Here is a 20,994-nt window from a genome sequence, read left to right as displayed (position 1 = left end):
CTTAGTGGAGGAGCTTACTCAGCGCTTTGGGAAAAGAGACCCCCCTACCACAGTAAGGAGAAAGTTGGGAGAACTTCGGCAAGGTAGAGAGGCGTCAGCTGAATTTGCAGAAGAGGTGAGACGCCTCGTCACACTTGCATATCCAGGAGTGGATCTCCAGCTGCAAGATCAACTTGCAACTGATGCCTTTCTTAAAGGTCTAAAAAATCAAAAAGTGGCCTATGAAGTTATGAACCGAGATCCATGCTCCCTTGCAGAGGCTCAAAAGTGTGTAGAGGCTCATGAACACAACTTCAAAGCTACGGTGGGACGTGAAACAGAAATAAAGAACAGAACACGACGCATTTCTTGGGCTGATGATGGAGACATCTGTGAGGACTTTACTCCTACCTCTCGTAGGGTACAGACCCCTCAGTATGTAACTGCTGAACAGTTTGCTACACTAACGGACCAAGTCAAGACCCTCGTACATACAGTAGGGAATCTACAGCTGCAGTTTGAACATCATAAAACTAGAGCAACAACACAACGTCCCCTGTCACTAGAGAGGACACAGAACCATTATCAGGTGCAGCCCGGCCGGATGCGCTCCCAGTCACCAAGCCCAACCCGGGGAGCAGCTGGCCCATGTTATAAATGTGGAGAACAAGGACACTTCAGGAGGGACTGCAGTAGATCGCCGAGCCCAACAGCTGCACGTAACCGCGGTGACAAAGGCCCAGACCAACGGGGGCGGTCAGAAGGGAGACTACATGCAGATCACAAACCACAAGGGCTACAGATTGGCTGCACCAAAAACAAGGGTGAGAGTCTACAGATTCCGGTGACAGTAAACGGCATTCCAACACAGGCTGTGGTGGACACGGGAGCCCAGACAACAGTAATCTCAGAGGAGCTGTATAGGAGTTTCTCTGGAGGTGATCCGACAAGCCTACGTAAGACCTACCTTCTAAATGCGGGAGTTGGAGATGGCATGGAAGCAAAACGTGGACTGAACGTCACCTTTAAAATTGCAGCCAAAACAATCGACTGGGACGTACACGTAGCCCCCATACGTGACTCTGTCCTCATAGGATTGGATCTGATGAAGACTCATGATGTTGTCATCCACACCCGTGGTAAGGTGTTCATCGGTAACGAACTTGTGCCCTCCAAAATAGTACGAGGGGATGGATCAGACTATCATGTTGCCAGAGTGACCCTAGGAGAGACCACCACCATACCACCTACATCTGAATGTGTGGTCTGGGGCGAGGTGGAAGAACCAAGGCCAGGTGTTCCAGCTGTACTAGAGCCTTTGAACATCACAGAAAATGTAGTCTCCGGGAGTGTTGTTACCACTATGGAGAAGCGGGTGCCAGTCCGGCTATGCAACTTCTCGACCAGCAAAGCGGCCCTGCCAAGAGGAGCATGCCTTGGACTCTTAGTTGAAGCTTATCCTGAGGAGCCATCATGTTCACCTGAGCAAAGTGTAGAGCCCATCATAGAGGGAGAGTCAGAGAGTGTGCCATCACTGGTGGTTGGAAGAGTAGCAGCAATCTCTGAGCTACCTGAACATCTCCAAAGCCTGGTTGGTGCTACTAGTGAGGCACTCAGTGAGGAGCAACAAGAACAATTTATCCAACTGCTAGTGACCTACCAATCCCTCTTTGCCAAAAGTGATTCCGACCTGGGTTACATGTCTGCTGTCACACACAAGATTGACACAGGATCGGCTAAGCCTGTGCGCCAGCGAGTGAGAAGGGCACCTCTTGGATTTCAAAGTGAAGAGCAAACACATCTTCAAGACATGCTTAAAGCCGGTGTCGTTACACCATCATCATCGGAGTGGGCCTCTCCGGTCGTCTTAGTACGCAAGAAGGATGGAGGAGTACGGTGGTGCATAGATTACCGCGGCTTGAACAGTCTGACGGTAAAGGACGCATATCCTTTGCCCAAGATTGAAGAGTGTCTTGATGTTCTTGGGGAAGCTACAATGTTCTCAACACTTGACCTTCAGTCTGGCTATTGGCAGATAGCAGTGGATGACCAAGACCGCGGGAAGACAGCATTCATCACCAAATGGGGCCTCTATGAATACACCCGCATGCCATTTGGGCTCTGCAATGCCCCAAGCACCTTTCAGAGGGCAATGGAGCTCGTCCTCAGGGGACTCCAATGGGAAACATTGCTGATCTACCTTGACGACGTCATTGTCATTGGCAGGGGAGTGGATGAAAGCCTGGACCGGCTCGCACAGGTCTTCAAGTGTCTCCACAGCTATGGGTTGAAGCTGAAGCCTTCTAAATGTCACTTGCTTCAAGAGGAAGTTCTCTTCCTGGGCCACATTGTGAGTGGAGATGGGATCTGTCCAAACCCAGCTCTGGTCAAGGATGTACAGCGCTGGGAGCCACCCAACAACCTGAAGGAGCTGCAAGCTTTTCTTGGACTGTGTAACTACTACCGCAAGTTTGTTCCAGCTTTTGCAGAACTGGCAAGCCCTCTCCACAGCCTTTCAAAGAAGGGGGCTACATTCCTGTGGACAAATGAGCACCAAGATGCTTTTACAAAGCTGAAAGAAAAACTGACAACTACACCAGTGCTGGGATACCCCACTGTTGGAGGCAAGTACATTCTAGACACTGATGCCTCGAACCACAGTATTGGAGCTGTTCTGTCACAACTCCAGTGGGGAGAAGAGCGAGTCCTAACATACGCCAGCAGCCATCTTACACCAGCTCAGCAGAGGTACTGTGTTACCAGACGTGAGTTACTTGCTGTCGTCCGCTACACTCGTCAGTTCCGCCACTACCTACTGGGCAAGAAGTTTCTGCTACGAACAGATCATGGCAGTCTCACCTGGCTGTTTCGGTTCAAAAACCCTGAAGGTCAGTTGGCTCGCTGGCTGGAAGAGTTGAGCCAATATGACTTTGACATAGAGCATCGAGCGGGCCGGCAACACTGCAATGCTGATGCCATGTCAAGGCAAACCAGAGAACATTCAGACAAATGTGACTGTTACCAAGCTGGAAAGAACTTGTCTGATCTACCATGTCAAGGATGTAAGTACTGCCGAAGACTTCATGAGCAGTGGACAAGATTTGAAGACGATGTTGATGATGTTGTGCCGCTCGCAGTTAGGAGTATTGAGTCTGGTGAGACCAGTGGTGATAACACTCAGTCGATGGAAACAGATCCACCACATACAACCATGCTGGAGACTCCAGTAGTTAACTGGCTGCAGTCAGTCAGATTGGAAGAGCTTGCCAAACTTCAGAAAGCTGATCCTGTCCTCTCCACCCTCCACACATGGAAAGAATCAGGAACCCTCCCTACTAAAGATCAGGTGATGCTTGAGAGCCCTGCAGTGAGGAAGTTCTGGCTCTGCTGGCCTCAGGTCATGCTGCAGCAAGGAGTTCTCTACTACTCCTGGGAGAGAGTAGGAGCCCAACAACCAACCGTGTTGCTACTAGTTCCAGCTTCCATGCAAAGAGAGGTCCTGCAGGCTTGCCATAATCCTCCTCAATCTGGTCATCTTGGGGAAGCAAAAACACTGGAGCGCTTACGCCAGAGCTATCACTGGTATGGAATGGGTGAAGAAGTCCATCTGTTTGTGAAGAGATGCCAGCACTGCAATGCATGCAAAACTACGGGACCAGTGAAACGAGCCAAGTTGCAAAGCTACCAAGCTGGAGCACCTTTGGACCGTCTCCACGTAGACATCCTCGGGCCATTCCCTGTATCCAGCTCTGGAAACAAGTACATTCTCGTCATAATTGACCAGTTTACTCGATGGGTCGAAGCCTTTGCTGTTCCTGACCAAGGGGCGGAAACAACAGCAAGGAGGCTTGTGTATGACTTTATCGCCCGATTTGGAGCCCCCCTCGAGTTGCACACTGACCAAGGTCGCAATTTTGAGAGTTCCCTGTTCCAGAATGTATGCAAGCTCCTACAGATCACAAAGACAAGGACCACCCCCTACCACCCTGCCTCTAACGGACAGGTGGAAAGGTTCAACAGAACTTTACTCCAGATGATCCGATGCTACGTGGACCAGAACCAAAAGAACTGGGATGAGCATCTGTCACTACTCACCTCAGCCTACCGCAGCTCATGCCATGCAATCACAGGGTTCACACCTAACAGGCTCATGTTTGGCCGAGAAGTTCATCAACCACAGGATATCCAGTCTGGGGCTGCAGAACTCAAATCTGACCGAATGGAGGTAGCAGATTTCCTTCATAACCTGGGAGAAGGACTTAAGGAGGCACAAAGCACAGCGAGGGAGCACCTCCGCACTGCACAAGAACGTCAGAAGAAGATGTATGATGTCCGAGCACGAGAACATTCTTACAGCGTTGGAGATTTGGTGTATGTAAAGGATGACACGAAAAAGAAGGGATTAAGCCCCAAGCTTCAAGCACCTTGGAAGGGCCCCTTGATTGTGGCTGGATGCCGTGGTCCTGTCCTCTACGATATTCAAGGGTTGAAGCGCAGAAAGATAATGCACCATGATCGGCTTAAACCATACAATAGTGAGGTGGTCCCTGCTGGGATAAAACGTCAAAGGAGTCAAGTGCTGCAGCAGTGCCAAGACCCAGCTACACAGCTACCTGAAGAGGATGTCCCGTTGGTACCAGAGCTGCCACTACAGAAAGACAATGATAAAGATCCAGCAGGGGAAGGAGCTTCTCGAGAGTCATGTGATCAAGAGGAGAAACCTCATCTCAAAGCTCCAAGGTGTCAGCAGGAAAAAAGACAAGAGGACACTCCAAAAAATACTGTTAAAACATCTAAGGGACGCATGGTTAATAAGCCAGAGAGATTCAGGAACTAGTTATTGAAAGAGAGACTGTTTAGTTTATCGGCAGATTGGTTACTTCATCCAAGAAGTTTTGCATTATAAAGAAAAAAAAAATGTTTTACTGTAAAAATTGTTTACAAGTAGTTAAGTGTTTTAATTGTTTCACTGTTGTTTAGCTATAGGGCCTACGAGTTTGCAAAGAATGTGATGTAAGTAATCAAATAATTTAGACATGTTCATTGAGTCAACTGTTCTATTCCTAGACATGTTAATGTTAAGTCACCTGTACTGAAGGGACTCAGTACTCTTGGAGGGGGATAGTGTGAGACAGTCCACCATGGGTGGCTTTCCCTGTTGTTGTTGTTGTGTTTATGTTACCGTTATTGTTGATTGGTTACTGTATGTCACATGATCACCCAGAGAGAGAGATAGCTCGTTACCTTGGTTACGTAAACAGGGAGTAAAGGGAACAACGCTCATCGGTATGGACAGCAAAGCTGCTGTTCTGTGCCAGAGCTAGTTTTCCCGTCATCTATTAACCTGCCATCTGGGACACAATTAGTTGTATCTTGTATTGTGTATTGTGTTAAGAAGAAGTTCACTAAAGAACCAGAAACGGAGAATCCCTTGTCGTGTGAGTCATTATACCCACGCACATCAGACGGACGAAACACGACAATATCAAGCACCAGTTTGAAAGACTGAGGAGTTTGAGAGAAACCCTGACCCAGAATGACGTAGTTATTCACGTAGACCACATGTGTCAAAGTCAAGGCCCGCGGACCAGATCAGGCCCGTGAATGAGTTCTCTCTCGCCCGCGGGATGATATTTAATTACTATTAAAACCGGCCCGCAGTATTCTGTGCCCGCAGCACCATAATACTACAAGTCCCAAGATGCACTGCGAGTGCATTGGCGCGTACCGAGTGCCCGCGAGCGAGCGCGACCCCGCGTCTTCTCCTCACGTCAGTACTAGTCATGAGCAGTAGCAGCACAGTCACAGTGGAGGTCTGAACATCGCCGTCAATTCCCGAGTACACAGTTTGCTGACAAACCGCCGAATTCAGGCGGAGATTTTCCGACTTTGAAGCCCAAAAAAGCAGGCTTCAACTGCTCAGCAATCCATTTGCAGTTGACGTGGAAAGTGCATCAGCAAATCTCCAAATGGAGCTGTAATGACACACTGAAGGCAAAATGGCGTCCGTGGCGCTGCTGAGTTTGCTCGTTTCATCCCCGACACAATGCCTGAGCTGCGCACCCAAGTTGCTCGCACGCTGTCTATGTTTGGCAGCACATACGTGTGTGAACTACTGTTTTCGTTAATGAAACTAAACAAAATATCACATAGCATCTTGGGCATGTGCATCTTACTGATGAACACCTGAACTCAATCCTGAGGATTTCCTCAGCTCAGAGCCTGACCCCAAACATTAATGAACTTGTACTCAAGATGAGACACCAAGTATCGGGCTCAGCCTCAGACAAGTGAGCAGAAAGGACTTGGACTTGATATTTCTTTGAAGGGAATTATTATTTTTTTCTCCAGTTGAATGGACCCAGGGAAATGTTGCCTAAGAAATTAATGCAACTGTTTTGCACGTTTGCACTAACTTTTCTAATTTTATTATAAAAGACAGTCATTGGTGAGGATCAGAGCAGCAAACTGATTTGTTTTTTAATGCATGCTGTTTCATTTTTGCATTTATCTTGCCATTGAGCTTTGAATGAAAATTACATTTTGCTGTTTACAAAAAAAAACGTTTTCAATTCATTACTGAAAGAGCCTTGAGAAAATATTGCAACTGATTTTATTTATGTTTTACTTAATTTAATTTAATGATTAATGTTAAGTGCAATATAGGCTGTGTTATTGGTATTGGTTCAATATGTGCAATAATTGCGAGTTTTAATAAACATTGAACCAGCCCGGCCCTCCACTTGTAACAATTTTTTATTTTGGCCCCCTGTGTATTTGAATTTGACATGACTGACGTAGACTATAGTGAGAACTATTCTTGTAAATATAGCAGAGAGATTAAAGAAACTCACTTTGGAGGTGGCAACCAGCAGGTAACCCTCCATACTGGACTGGTGTCATCTATCACAGTGGGGGCAGGGTGGAGTCATTTGCATCGCTTTCAGCCTGTCTTCAACACGACGCCACAGTCACATGGGCTCACCTTTACCCATGACCATGAGGCTTTGCGGCTGCTGCACCTAAACTTTGGAACAGCATCCCCCTCCACGTACGGGCCGCTCAGACCCTGGAGATTTTTAAATCCCTCCTTAAAACACACCTGGCTCAAAACAAAGGGTGGCCGTGCTTTTACTGTTGGAGCTCCAACATTATGGAATCGCCTCCCCCTCACTGTCAGGTTAGCTGGGTCTGTACCACTTTTTAAAAAACGTTTAAAAACCCACTTATATAGGATGGCATTTTTATACGTTGTTTTCTCTTTTTACTTCTGATATTTGCATTGATTTTATCATTCGTTCATTTTATCATTTGTTTTATTGCTTGTGTGAAATGCTTGTTTACTTTTTTATGAATTACACTGGCTGTTTATTGCTGTGTTATGCAATATTCTACCAAATGTACTGTGAAGCACTTTGTGACTGCTGTCTTAATAAGTGCTATACAAATAAATAAAAGTAAAGTAAAGTACGGGATGTCTCTTTCTGGCACCATCATGAGGGACTGCGTTCCATATTGCTTTTGCAATTTGGGGTTTGTTCACTGGGAGAAACACTGTTTTTGAGCAGAGCGCAGGTGGATACCCACAGAGTTCATACTTGGAAGTCTTCAGATAATTTGTTCAGTTTGACTGTGGATTTGTAATCCATGGTGACTGCATGTGCTTTCCTCTTGAAGGTATATTCTGTCACCTTTTTCCCTACCATGTCCTTTAAATGAAGGCTGTTCATAATCGTGGTGTAATCTTTCCAAAGTTAGAACTTACGTGGAGTTTTTCGAAATGTAGAAAGTCCTCCACATTCTCTTTGCAGACCGAAGCTTTAAACGCCTCTCGCTTCGACATTGTTATCAAATGCCGTGAGATAGATAGCTATGTTGTGAGATTTAAGACCCTTCTACCAACCTCTTTTGAATGGTCCACATTCACCGTATTATGGGCTGTCACACCAGTGATTAGGTGTTGAAGGTGTTCATACCCGGCAACAGATTTTGTGACTCCAACAATCAAGTATCATCAAGTATTTTGATGTCTGCCTATGTCTGTTTATTTAGTGTCTGCGTTGTCTCTTTCCTGTGTTGATGCAGAACGGTCCTTGTGCTGTTCACTAGTTTCATAGTTTACCCCTGTCACTTCTTTTATTGCATTGTTGATTTCAGATGTTGCAGGGTTGGAAAGAACCCACATCCACTAGAACCAAACATGGTGTTTCATACTTCGCATGAGGGCTTGTTCTATTACAAGGTCGGGGGATAGTCCAGCCTAGTATTAATTATTAATTATCAAGGTGCTGATCCCAATTTCCAGTTTTCTCCAATCTGATGAATGCACTGACTAGGTCAATCATCTCCATGTACTGTGGCCAGAGTGCTGCTGTCCGGTCATCTACCAAGGTTGTCTTCTCTGCCTCCAAGCGCTGAGCTATGATCTGGAGTAATTCACTTGCTTTGTCCCGGTTATGGTGGCAGCCATAACACTGTCATACAGATCTGAGGCTTCTGCTAGTTCCTCTGGTACTTTGGCATGGTCTGTGGATTCTCCATCTGGCTGATCAGAAACTGGTTAATCTGGAGCTGTTTTACTTGTGTGTCCTCGCTGTCATCAGCAACGGCACCATCTTCAGTCAACTCTGACACATCCTCTGAGTCTACTCTACACCATCATTTTATAGCCTACATACTTTTTTAGATGAGATTTTAGATTAGATTCAGACAACGAAATGCAGTAAAAAGTGTGTCTGAAGAGGGATTTGAACCATCGTCTTAAAATGATGATTTAATACTATGGCAGCGGTCAAAACCACTATGTCATCGTGACAATATGACTATATGTAGCCTGCTACTGATATCACCACAGTAGTAAATATTCATTCATTAAAATATGAACATTTAACAATAACTGGGGCTAGTATGACCTACGCATTTAATCGGTCAGCAATTTCTTGCCAAACCATTTCCCTCGCCTTGTTAATTGCAGCAGTATTGCACTATTTTACATCTTATTTTTCGTCTTCTGTGAACACTGATGACATAAGCCTGATCCTCGTTCGAGGAATCACCTGAGGCTTGAATCCCATTCACGAGTTGCCTGAACGCGGCTTTTATTTTAATCGCTGATATACTAATCAACGTACGTGGAATACCCCCCTGCATTGTTTACTAAGCTGTGTGTATGTACAAGTTTGTATGTTTATTGCAGACACACCGACAGTGAGTTACATGGCATAGCCAAATGTGTTAGTTTGTTAACTATGTAGTAGGTTACATTCCATAGCCAAACATGTTAGTTTGTTAACTATGTAATCACATTCCATAGCCAAACGTGTTAGTTTGTTAACTAGTGTACTGAGTTACATGCTAAGCTGTGTCAGTGTTTACTAGGCTAGCCACACAGGTGTTGGCTTGTTAGCTATCTAGCTTTGTTAGAAGCTTGTTTGTTTGTTTTTTGTTAGTGTGGTTTTGTTTGTTGTGTACGAACGTACACAAGTTATTGTGTGTGTGTCAGGGTTTCCGTTAGAAAAAATTGGTGTCGGTCAACGTGTCCGGGAAGATTTCAATTTACCGGACAAACGTGAGATATTCCGGTCATCATATTAAAATATAATATAGCTGTTTGTCGCGGTGATTACTGTTGTGTAGCCTATATATGCCGTTTAATGTCTATTTCTCATCCGATACGATTAGATGCGAGCTATATAATAAATATAATAATATAGGCTTTCATGATTCGCATGCGCGCTATGCCATATGTCCAGCGCTGAACGCGCGCCACACTGGGAACTGAACAGACTGCATCGATCAATGAACGGACTCCACATTACGTTAACTGAAGTCTGTTAAATTGTTTGGGATTAATGTGAGTTTTCTATTTTCTCTTTCCAGTTTTACCCTTTTTTATCAATAAAACAACGTCATTTCTATAACCAGGTCTCGCTGGTTGGGAAGGCATTTAGTTTAGCTGCCTGTCAAATCATACTTAATCGGACTCGGGAGTAAGACAATGAGGAGAACATAACTGTTTATTGAGAAACAATTGATAGGCAGGCTGGGATACGTATATAAAGAAATACCACAATGTCTAGATTTATAACATTTTATTGAAAAGTGCAAGAGGTTACATGTAGGCTTCTGGCGTGACACATAGGCTAGCCTAATTTCCGTTCATATGCCTTTTATCAGATAAAATCAAATAGAATAAAACTTTGAAAATAAATAGGCTGTTAGTGAGGTTATGGGAAAGGACTGTATAAGTTGAATAGTTCAATGAGAGTATGCTCCATTCGCCCCCGGGGCGTCGATCAGGACACACATGACAGGAGATTGACTTTGTGCTCAGGTTTCTTTAGTGGGTTCAGGCAGGGTACAGTTCAGGCATGGGTAGGATGATTGCAAACACTACAATGGGTGTATGTGTGGTTCTTGCAAAACCCGTCGTTGACTCATAATTACAGATTCATAAAAATGAAATAACAATTACAACAACATCTGACAATGGAGTTTCATAAAATAACAGTAGTGTTACTGTTGCCTTACTGTTGATGTCACACCGCTGGCTAACTGACTGGAGTTGTAACATGAGAAACTTGTGGTACTTTCAACTTCTTCTCCGATCTGAATCAATGCGGTCCTGAATGCACTGCGCACTTAAGGTGGCAGGTGATATTACGCACAGCTTAGCTCTTAAGGTGGAAATGCTAACCAAATATAATAATCATGAACTTAGAATATTGGAACCTTTCTTTTATTTATTTTTATTTTTTCCAAAGATTTGTTGATGTTTATTTATTGTAATTGGCAGGAAGAAGTACTAAAAGCATTAGCACTGGCTTTGAGGTTGGAAGGGTTTGAGACTGGCAATCTCAAAAGTGTTTGGTCCCCCTGGTGGATGTGTGAGAGTATGGCACCGGTAGAGAGGAATACATTAAGGGCCAATCCCGATTCCTTTTTCTACCCCTATGGCTCATTTTCGAGTGTGACTCGATTGGAAGCCAAGGCCTTCGAACAGAGCCGCAAGCCATAATGGTTGAAATCTACCCCTACTCCTTTGCTGCGTCTTTTCTTTGGACTTTATGTCTCCGTCAACTGTGGCCAAGGTAGGTGCTGACACTGGACACCCATCCACCACCGTTCCATCAGCCCCTCTCTGATCCATCACCTTTGTTTCTGTGTTTCCTTCCCTAGTAGCATCCCCAGTAGAGGATAATTCGTTACGGTTCACATCCTTAACCTCAACCCCGGATTCAGTAGCCATGCCCTCATCTCTCTCTGAAGATCCCTCCTTGAGCAGGGGATCCAATCCAGGATTGAGGGGGGCGATGGTCTCTGATGAATCCAGTTTGAGTCCTGTTGGAAGGCCTGATGTGGACTCCCCTGTGTGTGGCAGTCTGTCCTGCGATCCTTGCTGAATGGTTGATGCCACCTTGTCCACTTCTATGCCATCTTGGGTATCTACGGCTGATGATCGCTCAAGCTTGGCATGTTCAGGCTGGGTGCTATCCCTTTTCTTGTCATTAGAGGGCAGGCTGCCCCTGTCTGCCTGGGCCCTGGTGTTCTTCCTTAGTGCATAGCCCTTCTTGATGTCAGCCAACAGGTGGTCTTTGATGCAGCCCTCCTCCTGAACTGGGGGGGCTTTACGAATTATTTTTCCGTTCTCCCCCCTCGGTCTCTTGGCGTCATCCTCCTCTTGCTGTTTCTTCCTCTTCTCTGCCTTGATGGCCTGCTCTCTCCAGGTCTGGTTGTCCTTGATTGCTTTAAGGAAGAGTCCTCTGAAGGTCTTGATGGTGTTGATCAGCTCCTCTAGTGAGAGGCGGGACGTGTCCTCACACAGATACTCTGCTAGCTCTTCCTTCTTCTTTTCGATGGAGGCAAAGAGCTCCTGCAGCTCCTCACAGGCCTCCAGGTTCCCCTTCATAGCAGTGAGATACTGCTGCTTGATATCCTCCTTAGAAGAAGAGGACACTTTTTTCTCAGAACCCTTCAACCGTTTGACCAGTGAGCTCGACTCCGCCTGAATAGAATCCACATTTATTCCAGCAGCCTTTTCACAGATCTCTAGATCATCCGGAAGGTTCAGCAAGTCAGCATGGGTTTTCTCCGCCTCCTCCAGGATGTGATGGAGCAATGTGATACGGGACTTGTTGGCTTTGGTTTCTGTGAGCTTCAGCAAGGTGCTGATCTTGAAGCCATCTGCATTGCCTGTGTGACTCCCATAGTTGAGGAAGTTTCCAATGTCAAGTATGAGCTTGCAGAAACTTGGAAGGCGAGTGCTCTCCATCAAACTCTCACAGGCTGCGTCCAGCAGCTCAGCTTTGGGTTGCAGCATCTTTAACACAGAAGCGGTCTCCTCACAGAGAAGCATGCACTCGATCCTCATGGTGTAGCATGAAACTGATAGGAGCTCGAGGTAGAACCGATCCACACCGGCCAGCTTCTCTATCTCCCCTTGGTATGACTTGAGGTTCTCAATCTCATGTTTCTCCGGCAGTAACGTCTGCATCTGTTTCAGCACCTCGACGTCAAACTTGGAACGGTCCCCATTTTGGATCATAGCTACAAAGTCTTTATGTGAGCATCTGAACTGCTTCAAGAATATGTTCAAATTTAGATTTTTCTTGGCATCAATGAAGGATATCTCTTTGGGCTCTCGTTTGACCGTAGTGTTGGTACTTTTGGCCTTTGAGTCAGTCACTGGCAGACAGAAGAGCTCCTCAATGCTGGAGTAGTCAGGTTCCAGGGAATCAGACTGCACTGACGACCACATGGATTGACTTTCAGACACCACTCTGGAGGGCAGCTTCTGCCAGTTGAGCTTCTTCATGCGCAGTGTGGGACAGCGGCTGGCCTTGGGGAGAGGAGCGTAGTAGGATGCCCCCAAGAACTGCACGTTCTGGGGCACAATAATACCTCCTCCAATACCTGGGGGAGGGGGTGGTGGGGGAGGGGGACCCATACCAGGCAGGGGAGGGGGAGGTGGGGGGCCCATACCAGGCAGGGGAGGGGGAGGTGGGGGGCCCATACCAGGCAGGGGAGGGGGAGGAGGTGGACCTCCCTGCCCCATCCCTGGTAGAGGTGGTGGAGGAGGAGGTGGCATCCCAGGTAAAGGAGGAGGTGGTGGGGGTGCACCAGGGGTGGCGCACCAAAAGTGTGCCATAAGTGGTGCACCATAAGTGGTGCCTGGCAGGGGTGGGGGTGGGGGAGGAGGAGGGTTTGGGGTAGCAGCAGGAAGTGGAAGGGGGAGGAGGGGGAGTTACGGAAGCCATGTCTGATTGGTTGGTTGTGCTGCCGAGCAAGTCTGTCTGGATTGCCCTGTTGGTGGTCTTGGTCTTGGGACTGGCTGAGATCTGTTGTCTCATGGAAGAGAGCAGGCGCTCCATCAAACGTTCAGCGGAGTCCATTTGTGAGTCGTGGGCCAGCAGAGTGGCACGTTCAATATTGGAACCTTTCTAACATAGGATTTAAATGAACTTGCAATGCGCATACGCCTATGCCTTTTCTCAGATAGGGGATAGCCTTAAATAAAATAGCCTAGAGTAAAAACTCTGAAAATAAACAAAAAAATAACAATGGCTGCTCATATCATTCAGCTACTTATTACGTCGCTTTTTGAAAGCATTGAAGCGTGCAGCTGCGGACTTGAAATCAAAGGTGCAAAGTGTCTCTCCGCAACTTGCAATGCGCATTAGCCGTGTGACCTTGCCCTCCCCAAGGCGACTTCGGTGCGCAGTTTTAATTGGGTTCAGGCACACTGGAGACGGGAATCAAGCAGGCTATGTTGGCCAGTGTGGCCCACTCTGGGTAAATTTCGCTGAAGTCTCGGATGAGGACTTCGCAGGCTGTTGAGAAACGCAAGCCCCCATAACCACGAAGCGCTGTCATGACACCGATGGCATCTCGTTGCACGTTTGTGGCATCGATGACCGGGGCTGTGGCTGGTGCTGAGTCATCATCGCTGGTAATTTCTTGGCCAAAATGACCAATGATGGTCTGGATGGCCGGTTCGGCATATTCTTCAAGCGCTGAGTGGACGGAATGAGTGATAATGAATCAGTGATGGCCTGTTTTTTTTTTATGACAAAATGACATCAACAGCCAGATTAACTGAAAAGTAGGAAGGTTTAAATGTTATCCTGTTGTTTTCATCATTGTTGTTATTATAGCCTAATAATTATTATTGTTATTATGATGATGATAATTATTATTAGCCTATGATGGGCGGCGGCCATAGTCTACATTTCGCAATTTAGACAAGCATTTTAGGTTATTCAAAAAGGATAGGCCTATTTAAAGAATTATACTATGCATTTTGCAACCAACTTAATTAAATTGGCCTAGCTTCTACTTACCATCCTGCGTCTGTGGGTATTGGGAGGGGTTCAGAAGGATGTCGAAGCTGTTCAGTACATCTAGGGAATCTTCGGGGAATCACTTGTGTAGTGCATCTACTAGATGCTGGATGTAGCGTGCTCTGGCATTTTTAAACGCCTGAACGGACCGGTCACCTACATGTGTCACTCTGACATCATTGTACAGGCCGTCTTGGCAGTCTGCCTGGAACTTAACTTCTTCTGGGACTGGGGCATCTCGTAGCTGTGTTAGTGCCGCTACGGATGCGTGAACCATTGGTCGGATCATGGCCAGATTTACGTCGTCTTTCTGGAAAACCAAGTTCAATTTGGTCATCACCGGTAGCACATCAGCCAGTGCGTGAGTCCAGGCGATAAAGCTATACGGCTGGATTTGACCTAGGAGGCCTTGGGCTTGGGCATTTCCTCCCACAGCCTCTTCATTTAGCTCCATCACCAGAGCAGGCCAGTTACGTTTGATACCCTCCACTGGGGTTCCATGAACATGTTTATTAGAGTTGAAAAGAGAAGAACACTGCTGCCATCCAGGTGTATTGTAAAATGTGAACGCAAATAAAGATATATATATATATATATATATATTTATTTTTTTAACAAAAAAAAAAGATTTATTGTCCAAAAATATCAAACAATTAAAAGTAACCCCTGGAAAACCGTGACGCCATAAACCGAGAGACATGAGTCAATGTAACACTTTAGTAAGAACCAATAAACGTCATATGAATACTGTGTAGCGTGAAAGAGTAGTAATGAAAGAAGCCACACCCCTCCCCCCAACCCCTCCTCCGCCCCCCCGCGGACGACCCACTCCCCTCCTTCCACTTTAGTGCCACGTCAGACGTTCCTGGTAGAAGTAGATGAGCACCTTGGGACACTTGATTTTGGCCTCCTTGGCCGGGACCAGGTCCATCTCATCAGAGTTCTTCCATTTCATGAGGAACATGAGTCTGTGGCTCCTATGATGCGTTCCGGATTAAGGCCTCTGGCGAAGCCCCGCGGTTTCTCTGCCTCGTCTTTCCTCTTCTTGGGCCGGCTCTCCTCTCCTCCCGCCTCCTCAGGGTCCGTCGTCTTCCTCTTCCCTCCCGCGGTCTCTTTCTTGTTGTCGCTCTCGGTGGGCTTGTGGTTCTGCATGTACTCGGCGATGAGATCTGGGCAGTCCAGGTTGCCCTGCGGCTCCCACGTGTTGTCATCGTCTGAGAAGCCTTTCCACTTGAGCAGGAACTCCACCCGACCCTTGACCATCCTGCGGTCTAGAAACTTCTCCACCACATACTCTTCCTCCTCCTCCTCTGCCACCTCCTCCACCTTCTTGTTCTGCTTCTTCCCTGCAGTGGGCACCAGCTTGGCCTCTTCTTTGGGGGGCTCTAGTCGGTCCGTCGTCTTCCTCTTCCCTCCCGCGGTCTCTTTCTTGTTGTCGCTCTCTGTGGGCTTGTGGTTCTGCATGTACTCGGCGATGAGGTCCGGCCAGTCCAGGTTGCCCTGCGGCTCCCACGTGTTGTCATCGTCTGAGAAGCCTTTCCACTTGAGCAGGAACTCCACCCGATCCTTGACCACCATGCGGTCTAGAACCTTCTCCACCACATACTCTTCCTCCTCCTCCTCTGCCACCTCCTCCACCTTCTTCTTGTTCTGCTTCTTCCCCGCAGTGGGCACCAGCTTGACCTCTTCTTTGGGGGGCTCAGAGTTCATACTTGGAAGGCTTCAGATAATTTGTTCAGTTTGACTGTGGATTTGTTCATACTTGGAAGGCTTCAGATAATTTGTTCAGTTTGACTGTGGATTTGTAATCCATGGTGACTGCATGTGCTTTCCTCTTGAAGGTATATTCTGTCACCTTTTTCCCTACCATGTCCTTTAAATGAAGGCTGTTCATAATCGTGGTGTAATCTTTCCAAAGTTACGTGGAGTTTTTCAAAATGTAGAAAGTCCTCCACATTCTCTTTGCAGACCGAAGCTATAAACGCCTCTCGCTTCGACATTGTTATCAAATGCCGTGAGATAGATAGCTATGTTGTGAGATTTAAGACCCTTCTACCAACCTCTTTTGAATGGTCCACATTCACCGTATTATGGGCTGTCACACCAGTGATTAGGTGTTGAAGGTGTTCATACCCGGCAACAGATTTTGTGACTCCAACAATCAAGTATCATCAAGTATTTTGATGTCTGCCTATGTCTGTTTATTTAGTGTCTGCGTTGTCTCTTTCCTGTGTTGATGCAGAACGGTCCTTGTGCTGTTCACTAGTTTCATAGTTTACCCCTGTCACTTCTTTCATTGCATTGTTGATTACAGATGTTGCAGGGTTGGAAAGAACCCACATCCACTAGAACCAAACGTTGTGTTTCATACTTCGCATGAGGGCTTGTTCTATTACAAGGTCGGGGGATAGTCCAGCCTAGTATTAATTTGACGTATGAACAACTTGCAGACCATCTTCCAGAAATCTTTTGTTAACTTGGGGATGTGTGTCTTCTATTTGGCGCATTTTCTGGAGGTATGGAAAAGATCTGAATATTCATTTATGTAAAATAAATAAGGAACACTAGTATTTTGTCAATAATAATATCTGTTAAACAATAAATAACCAATGATGTCATCAAATACATGTTTGTAATACCATCAAAGATCTTGAAAAAGTTAAGAGACATTTGGAAAAGCTATCAATCGTTCACATTCAAATCAACGACGAAGAGAATTGTATTTGGCCCACATTTTCGCTGTGTATTCAAGTTACAGTTAGCAGGTGCGGGTATAGAATTATAGGATTATTGTATATTTCACATACAAGCTATGTCCGGAGGCAGCCGGAATGAATGGCATCATGTCTGTCAGGGTATCAAGGTGCTGATCCCAATTTCCAGTTTTCTCCAATCTGATGAATGCACTGACTAGGTCAATCATCTCCATATACTGTGGCCAGAGTGCTGCTGTCCGGTCATCTACCAAGGTTGTCTTCTCTGCCTCCAAGCGCTGAGCTATGATCTGGAGTAATTCACTTGCATTTCTCCCGGTTATGGTGGGAGTCATACAGATCTGAGGCTTCTGCTAGTTCCTCTGGTACTTTGGCATGGTCTGTGGATTCTCCATCTGGTTGATCAGAAACTGGTTAATCTGGAGCTGTTTTACTTGTGTGTCCTCGCTGTCATCAGCAACGGCACCATCTTCAGTCAACTCTGACACATCCTCTGAGTCTACTCTACACCATCATTTTATAGCCTACATACTTTTTTAGATGAGATTTTAGATTAGATTCAGACAACGAAATGCAGTAAAAAGTGTGTCTGAAGAGGGATTTGAACCATCATCTTAAAATGATGATTTAATACTATGGCAGCGGTCAAAACCACTATGTCATCGTGACAATATGACTATATGTAGCCTGCTACTGATATCACCACAGTAGTAAATATTCATTCATTAAAATATGAACATTTAACAATAACTGGGGCTAGTATGACCTACGCATTTAATCGGTCAGCAATTTCTTGCCAAACCATTTCCCTCGCCTTGTTAATTGCGGCAGTATTGCACTATTTTACATCTTATTTTTCGTCTTCTGTGAACACTGATGACATAAGCCTGATCCTCGTTCGAGGAATCACCTGAGGCTTGAATCCCATTCACGAGTTGCCTGAACGCGGCTTTTATTTTAATCGCTGATATACTAATCAACGTACGTGGAATACCCCCCTGCATTGTTTACTAAGCTGTGTGTATGTACAAGTTTGTATGTTTATTGCCGACACACCGACAGTGAGTTACATGGCATAGCCAAATGTGTTAGTTTGTTAACTATGTAGTAGGTTACATTCCATAGCCAAACATGTTAGTTTGTTAACTATGTAATCACATTCCATAGCCAAACGTGTTAGTTTGTTAACTAGTGTACTGAGTTACATGCTAAGCTGTGTCAGTGTTTACTAGGCTAGCCACACAGGTGTTGGCTTGTTAGCTATCTAGCTTTGTTAGAAGCTTGTTTGTTTGTTTTTTGTTAGTGTGGTTTTGTTTGTTGTGTACGAACGTACACAAGTTATTGTGTGTGTGTCAGGGTTTCCGTTAGAAAAAATTGGTGTCGGTCAACGTGTCCGGGAAGATTTCAAATGCTGCGTCTTTTCTTTGGACTTTGTGTCTCCGTCAACTGTGGCCAAGGTAGGTGCTGACACTGGACACCCATCCACCACCGTTCCATCAGCCCCTCTCTGATCCATCACCTTTGTTTCTGTGTTTCCTTCCCTAGTAGCATCCCCAGTAGAGGATACTTCGTTACGGTTCACATCCTTAACCTCAACCCCGGATTCAGTAGCCATGCCCTCATCTCTCTCTGAAGATCCCTCCTTGAGCAGGGGATCCAATCCAGGATTGAGGGGGGCGATGGTCTCTGATGAATCCAGTTTGAGTCCTGTTGGAAGGCCTGATGTGGACTCCCCTGTGTGTGGCAGTCTGTCCTGCGATCCTTGCTGAATGGTTGATGCCACCTTGTCCACTTCTATGCCATCTTGGGTATCTACGGCTGATGATCGCTCAAGCTTGGCATGTTCAGGCTGGGTGCTATCCCTTTTCTTGTCATTAGAGGGCAGGCTGCCCCTGTCTGCCTGGGCCCTGGTGGTCTTCCTTAGTGCATAGCCCTTCTTGATGTCAGCCAACAGGTGGTCTATGATGCAGCCCTCCTCCTGAACTGGGGGGGGCTTTACGAATTATTTTTCCGTTCTCCCCCCTCGGTCTCTTGGCGTCATCCTCCTCTTGCTGTTTCTTCCTCTTCTCTGCCTTGATGGCCTGCTCTCTCCAGGTCTGGTTGTCCTTGATTGCTTTAAGGAAGAGTCCTCTGAAGGTCTTGATGGTGTTGAACAGCTCCTCTAGTGAGAGGCGGGACGTGTCCTCACACAGATACTCTGCTAGCTCTTCCTTCTTCTTTTCGATGGAGGCAAAGAGCTCCTGCAGCTCCTCACAGGCCTCCAGGTTCCCCTTCATAGCAGTGAGATACTGCTGCTTGATATCCTCCTGAGAAGAAGAGGACACTTTTTTCTCAGAACCCTTCAACCGTTTGACCAGTGAGCTCGACTCCGCCTGAATAGAATCCACATTTATTCCAGCAGCCTTTTCACAGATCTCTAGATCATCCGGAAGGTTCAGCAAGTCAGCATGGGTTTTCTCCGCCTCCTCCAGGATGTGATGGAGCAATGTGATACGGGACTTGTTGGCTTTGGTTTCTGTGAGCTTCAGCAAGGTGCTGATCTTGAAGCCATCTGCATTGCCTGTGTGACTCCCATAGTTGAGGAAGTTTCCAATGTCAAGTATGAGCTTGCAGAAACTTGGAAGGCGAGTGCTCTCCATCAAACTCTCACAGGCTGCGTCCAGCAGCTCAGCTTTGGGTTGCAGCATCTTTAACACAGAAGCGGTCTCCTCACAGAGAAGCATGCACTCGATCCTCATGGTGTAGCATGAAACTGATAGGAGCTCGAGGTAGAACCGATCCACACCGGCCAGCTTCTCTATCTCCCCTTGGTATGACTTGAGGTTCTCAATCTCATGTTTCTCCGGCAGTAACGTCTGCATCTGTTTCAGCACCTCGACGTCAAACTTGGAACGGTCCCCATTTTGGATCATAGCTACAAAGTCTTTATGTGAGCATCTGAACTGCTTCAAGAATATGTTCAAATTTAGATTTTTCTTGGCATCAATGAAGGATATCTCTTTGGGCTCTCGTTTGACCGTAGTGTTGGTACTTTTGGCCTTTGAGTCAGTCACTGGCAGACAGAAGAGCTCCTCAATGCTGGAGTAGTCTGGTTCCAGGGAATCAGACTGCACTGACGACCACATGGATTGGCTTTCAGACACCACTCTGGAGGGCAGCTTCTGCCAGTTGAGCTTCTTCATGCACAGTGTGGGACAGCGGCTGGCCTTGGGGAGAGGAGCGTAGTAGGATGCCCCCAAGAACTGCACGTTCTGGGGCACAATAATACCTCCTCCAATACCTGGGGGAGGGGGTGGTGGGGGAGGGGGGCCCATACCAGGCAGGGGAGGGGGAGGTAGGGGGCCCATATCAGGCAGGGGAGGGGGAGGTGGGGGGCCCATACCAGGCAGGGGAGGGGGAGGAGGTGGACCTCCCTGCCCCATCCCTGGTAGAGGTGGTGGAGGAGGAGGTGGCATCCCAGGTAAAGGAGGAGGTGGTGGGGGTGCACCAGGGGTGGCGCACCAAAAGTGTGCCAGAAGTGATGCACCATAAGTGGTGCCTGGCAGGGGTGGGGGTGGGGGAGGAGGAGGGTTTGGGGTAGCAGCAGGAAGTGAAGGGGGAGGAGGGGGAGTTACGGAAGCCATGTCTGATTGGTTGGTTGTGCTGCCGAGCAAGTCTGTCTGGATTGCCCTGTTGGTGGTCTTGGTCTTGGGACTGGCTGAGATCTGTTGTCTCATGGAAGAGAGCAGGCGCTCCATCAAACGTTCAGCGGAGTCCATTTGTGAGTCGTGGGCCAGCAGAGTGGCACGTTCAATATTGGAACCTTTCTAACATAGGATTTAAATGAACTTGCAATGCGCATACGCCTATGCCTTTTCTCAGATAGGGGATAGCCTTAAATAAAATAGCCTAGAGTAAAAACTCTGAAAATAAACAAAAAAATAACAATGGCTGCTCATATCATTCAGCTACTTATTACGTCG

At 46.7% G+C, this 20,994-nt stretch overlaps 1 protein-coding gene and 1 pseudogene across 2 annotated transcripts; both read right to left on the bottom strand.

Moving 5' to 3' along the window:
- Positions 1 to 3,541: 3,541 nt before the first annotated feature.
- LOC308171150 (inverted formin-2-like) lies at positions 3,542 to 20,487 on the bottom strand (the record flags this gene model as incomplete). The annotated part of the gene is made up of 4 exons (XM_080546006.1): positions 3,542 to 3,794; positions 4,119 to 4,225; positions 11,513 to 13,092; positions 20,301 to 20,487. 4 exons carry the CDS (start codon positions 20,485 to 20,487, stop codon positions 3,542 to 3,544), a joined length of 2,127 nt encoding a protein of 708 aa, XP_080402132.1.
- Positions 15,163 to 16,028, bottom strand: LOC308170870 (chromobox protein homolog 1-like; annotated as a pseudogene). Its single transcript has one exon. The product of its transcript is annotated as a chromobox protein homolog 1-like (transcript).
- Positions 20,488 to 20,994: the final 507 nt, after the last annotated feature.

The sequence above is a fragment of the Nansenia antarctica genome (genome assembly GCF_963989245.1).
Source record: "Nansenia antarctica genome assembly, chromosome: 15".
In the NCBI taxonomy this organism is placed as follows: Eukaryota; Metazoa; Chordata; class Actinopteri; order Argentiniformes; family Microstomatidae; genus Nansenia; species Nansenia antarctica.
The sequence above is the reverse complement of the archived record's forward strand: the minus strand, read 5'-3'. Positions and strand labels throughout refer to the sequence as shown.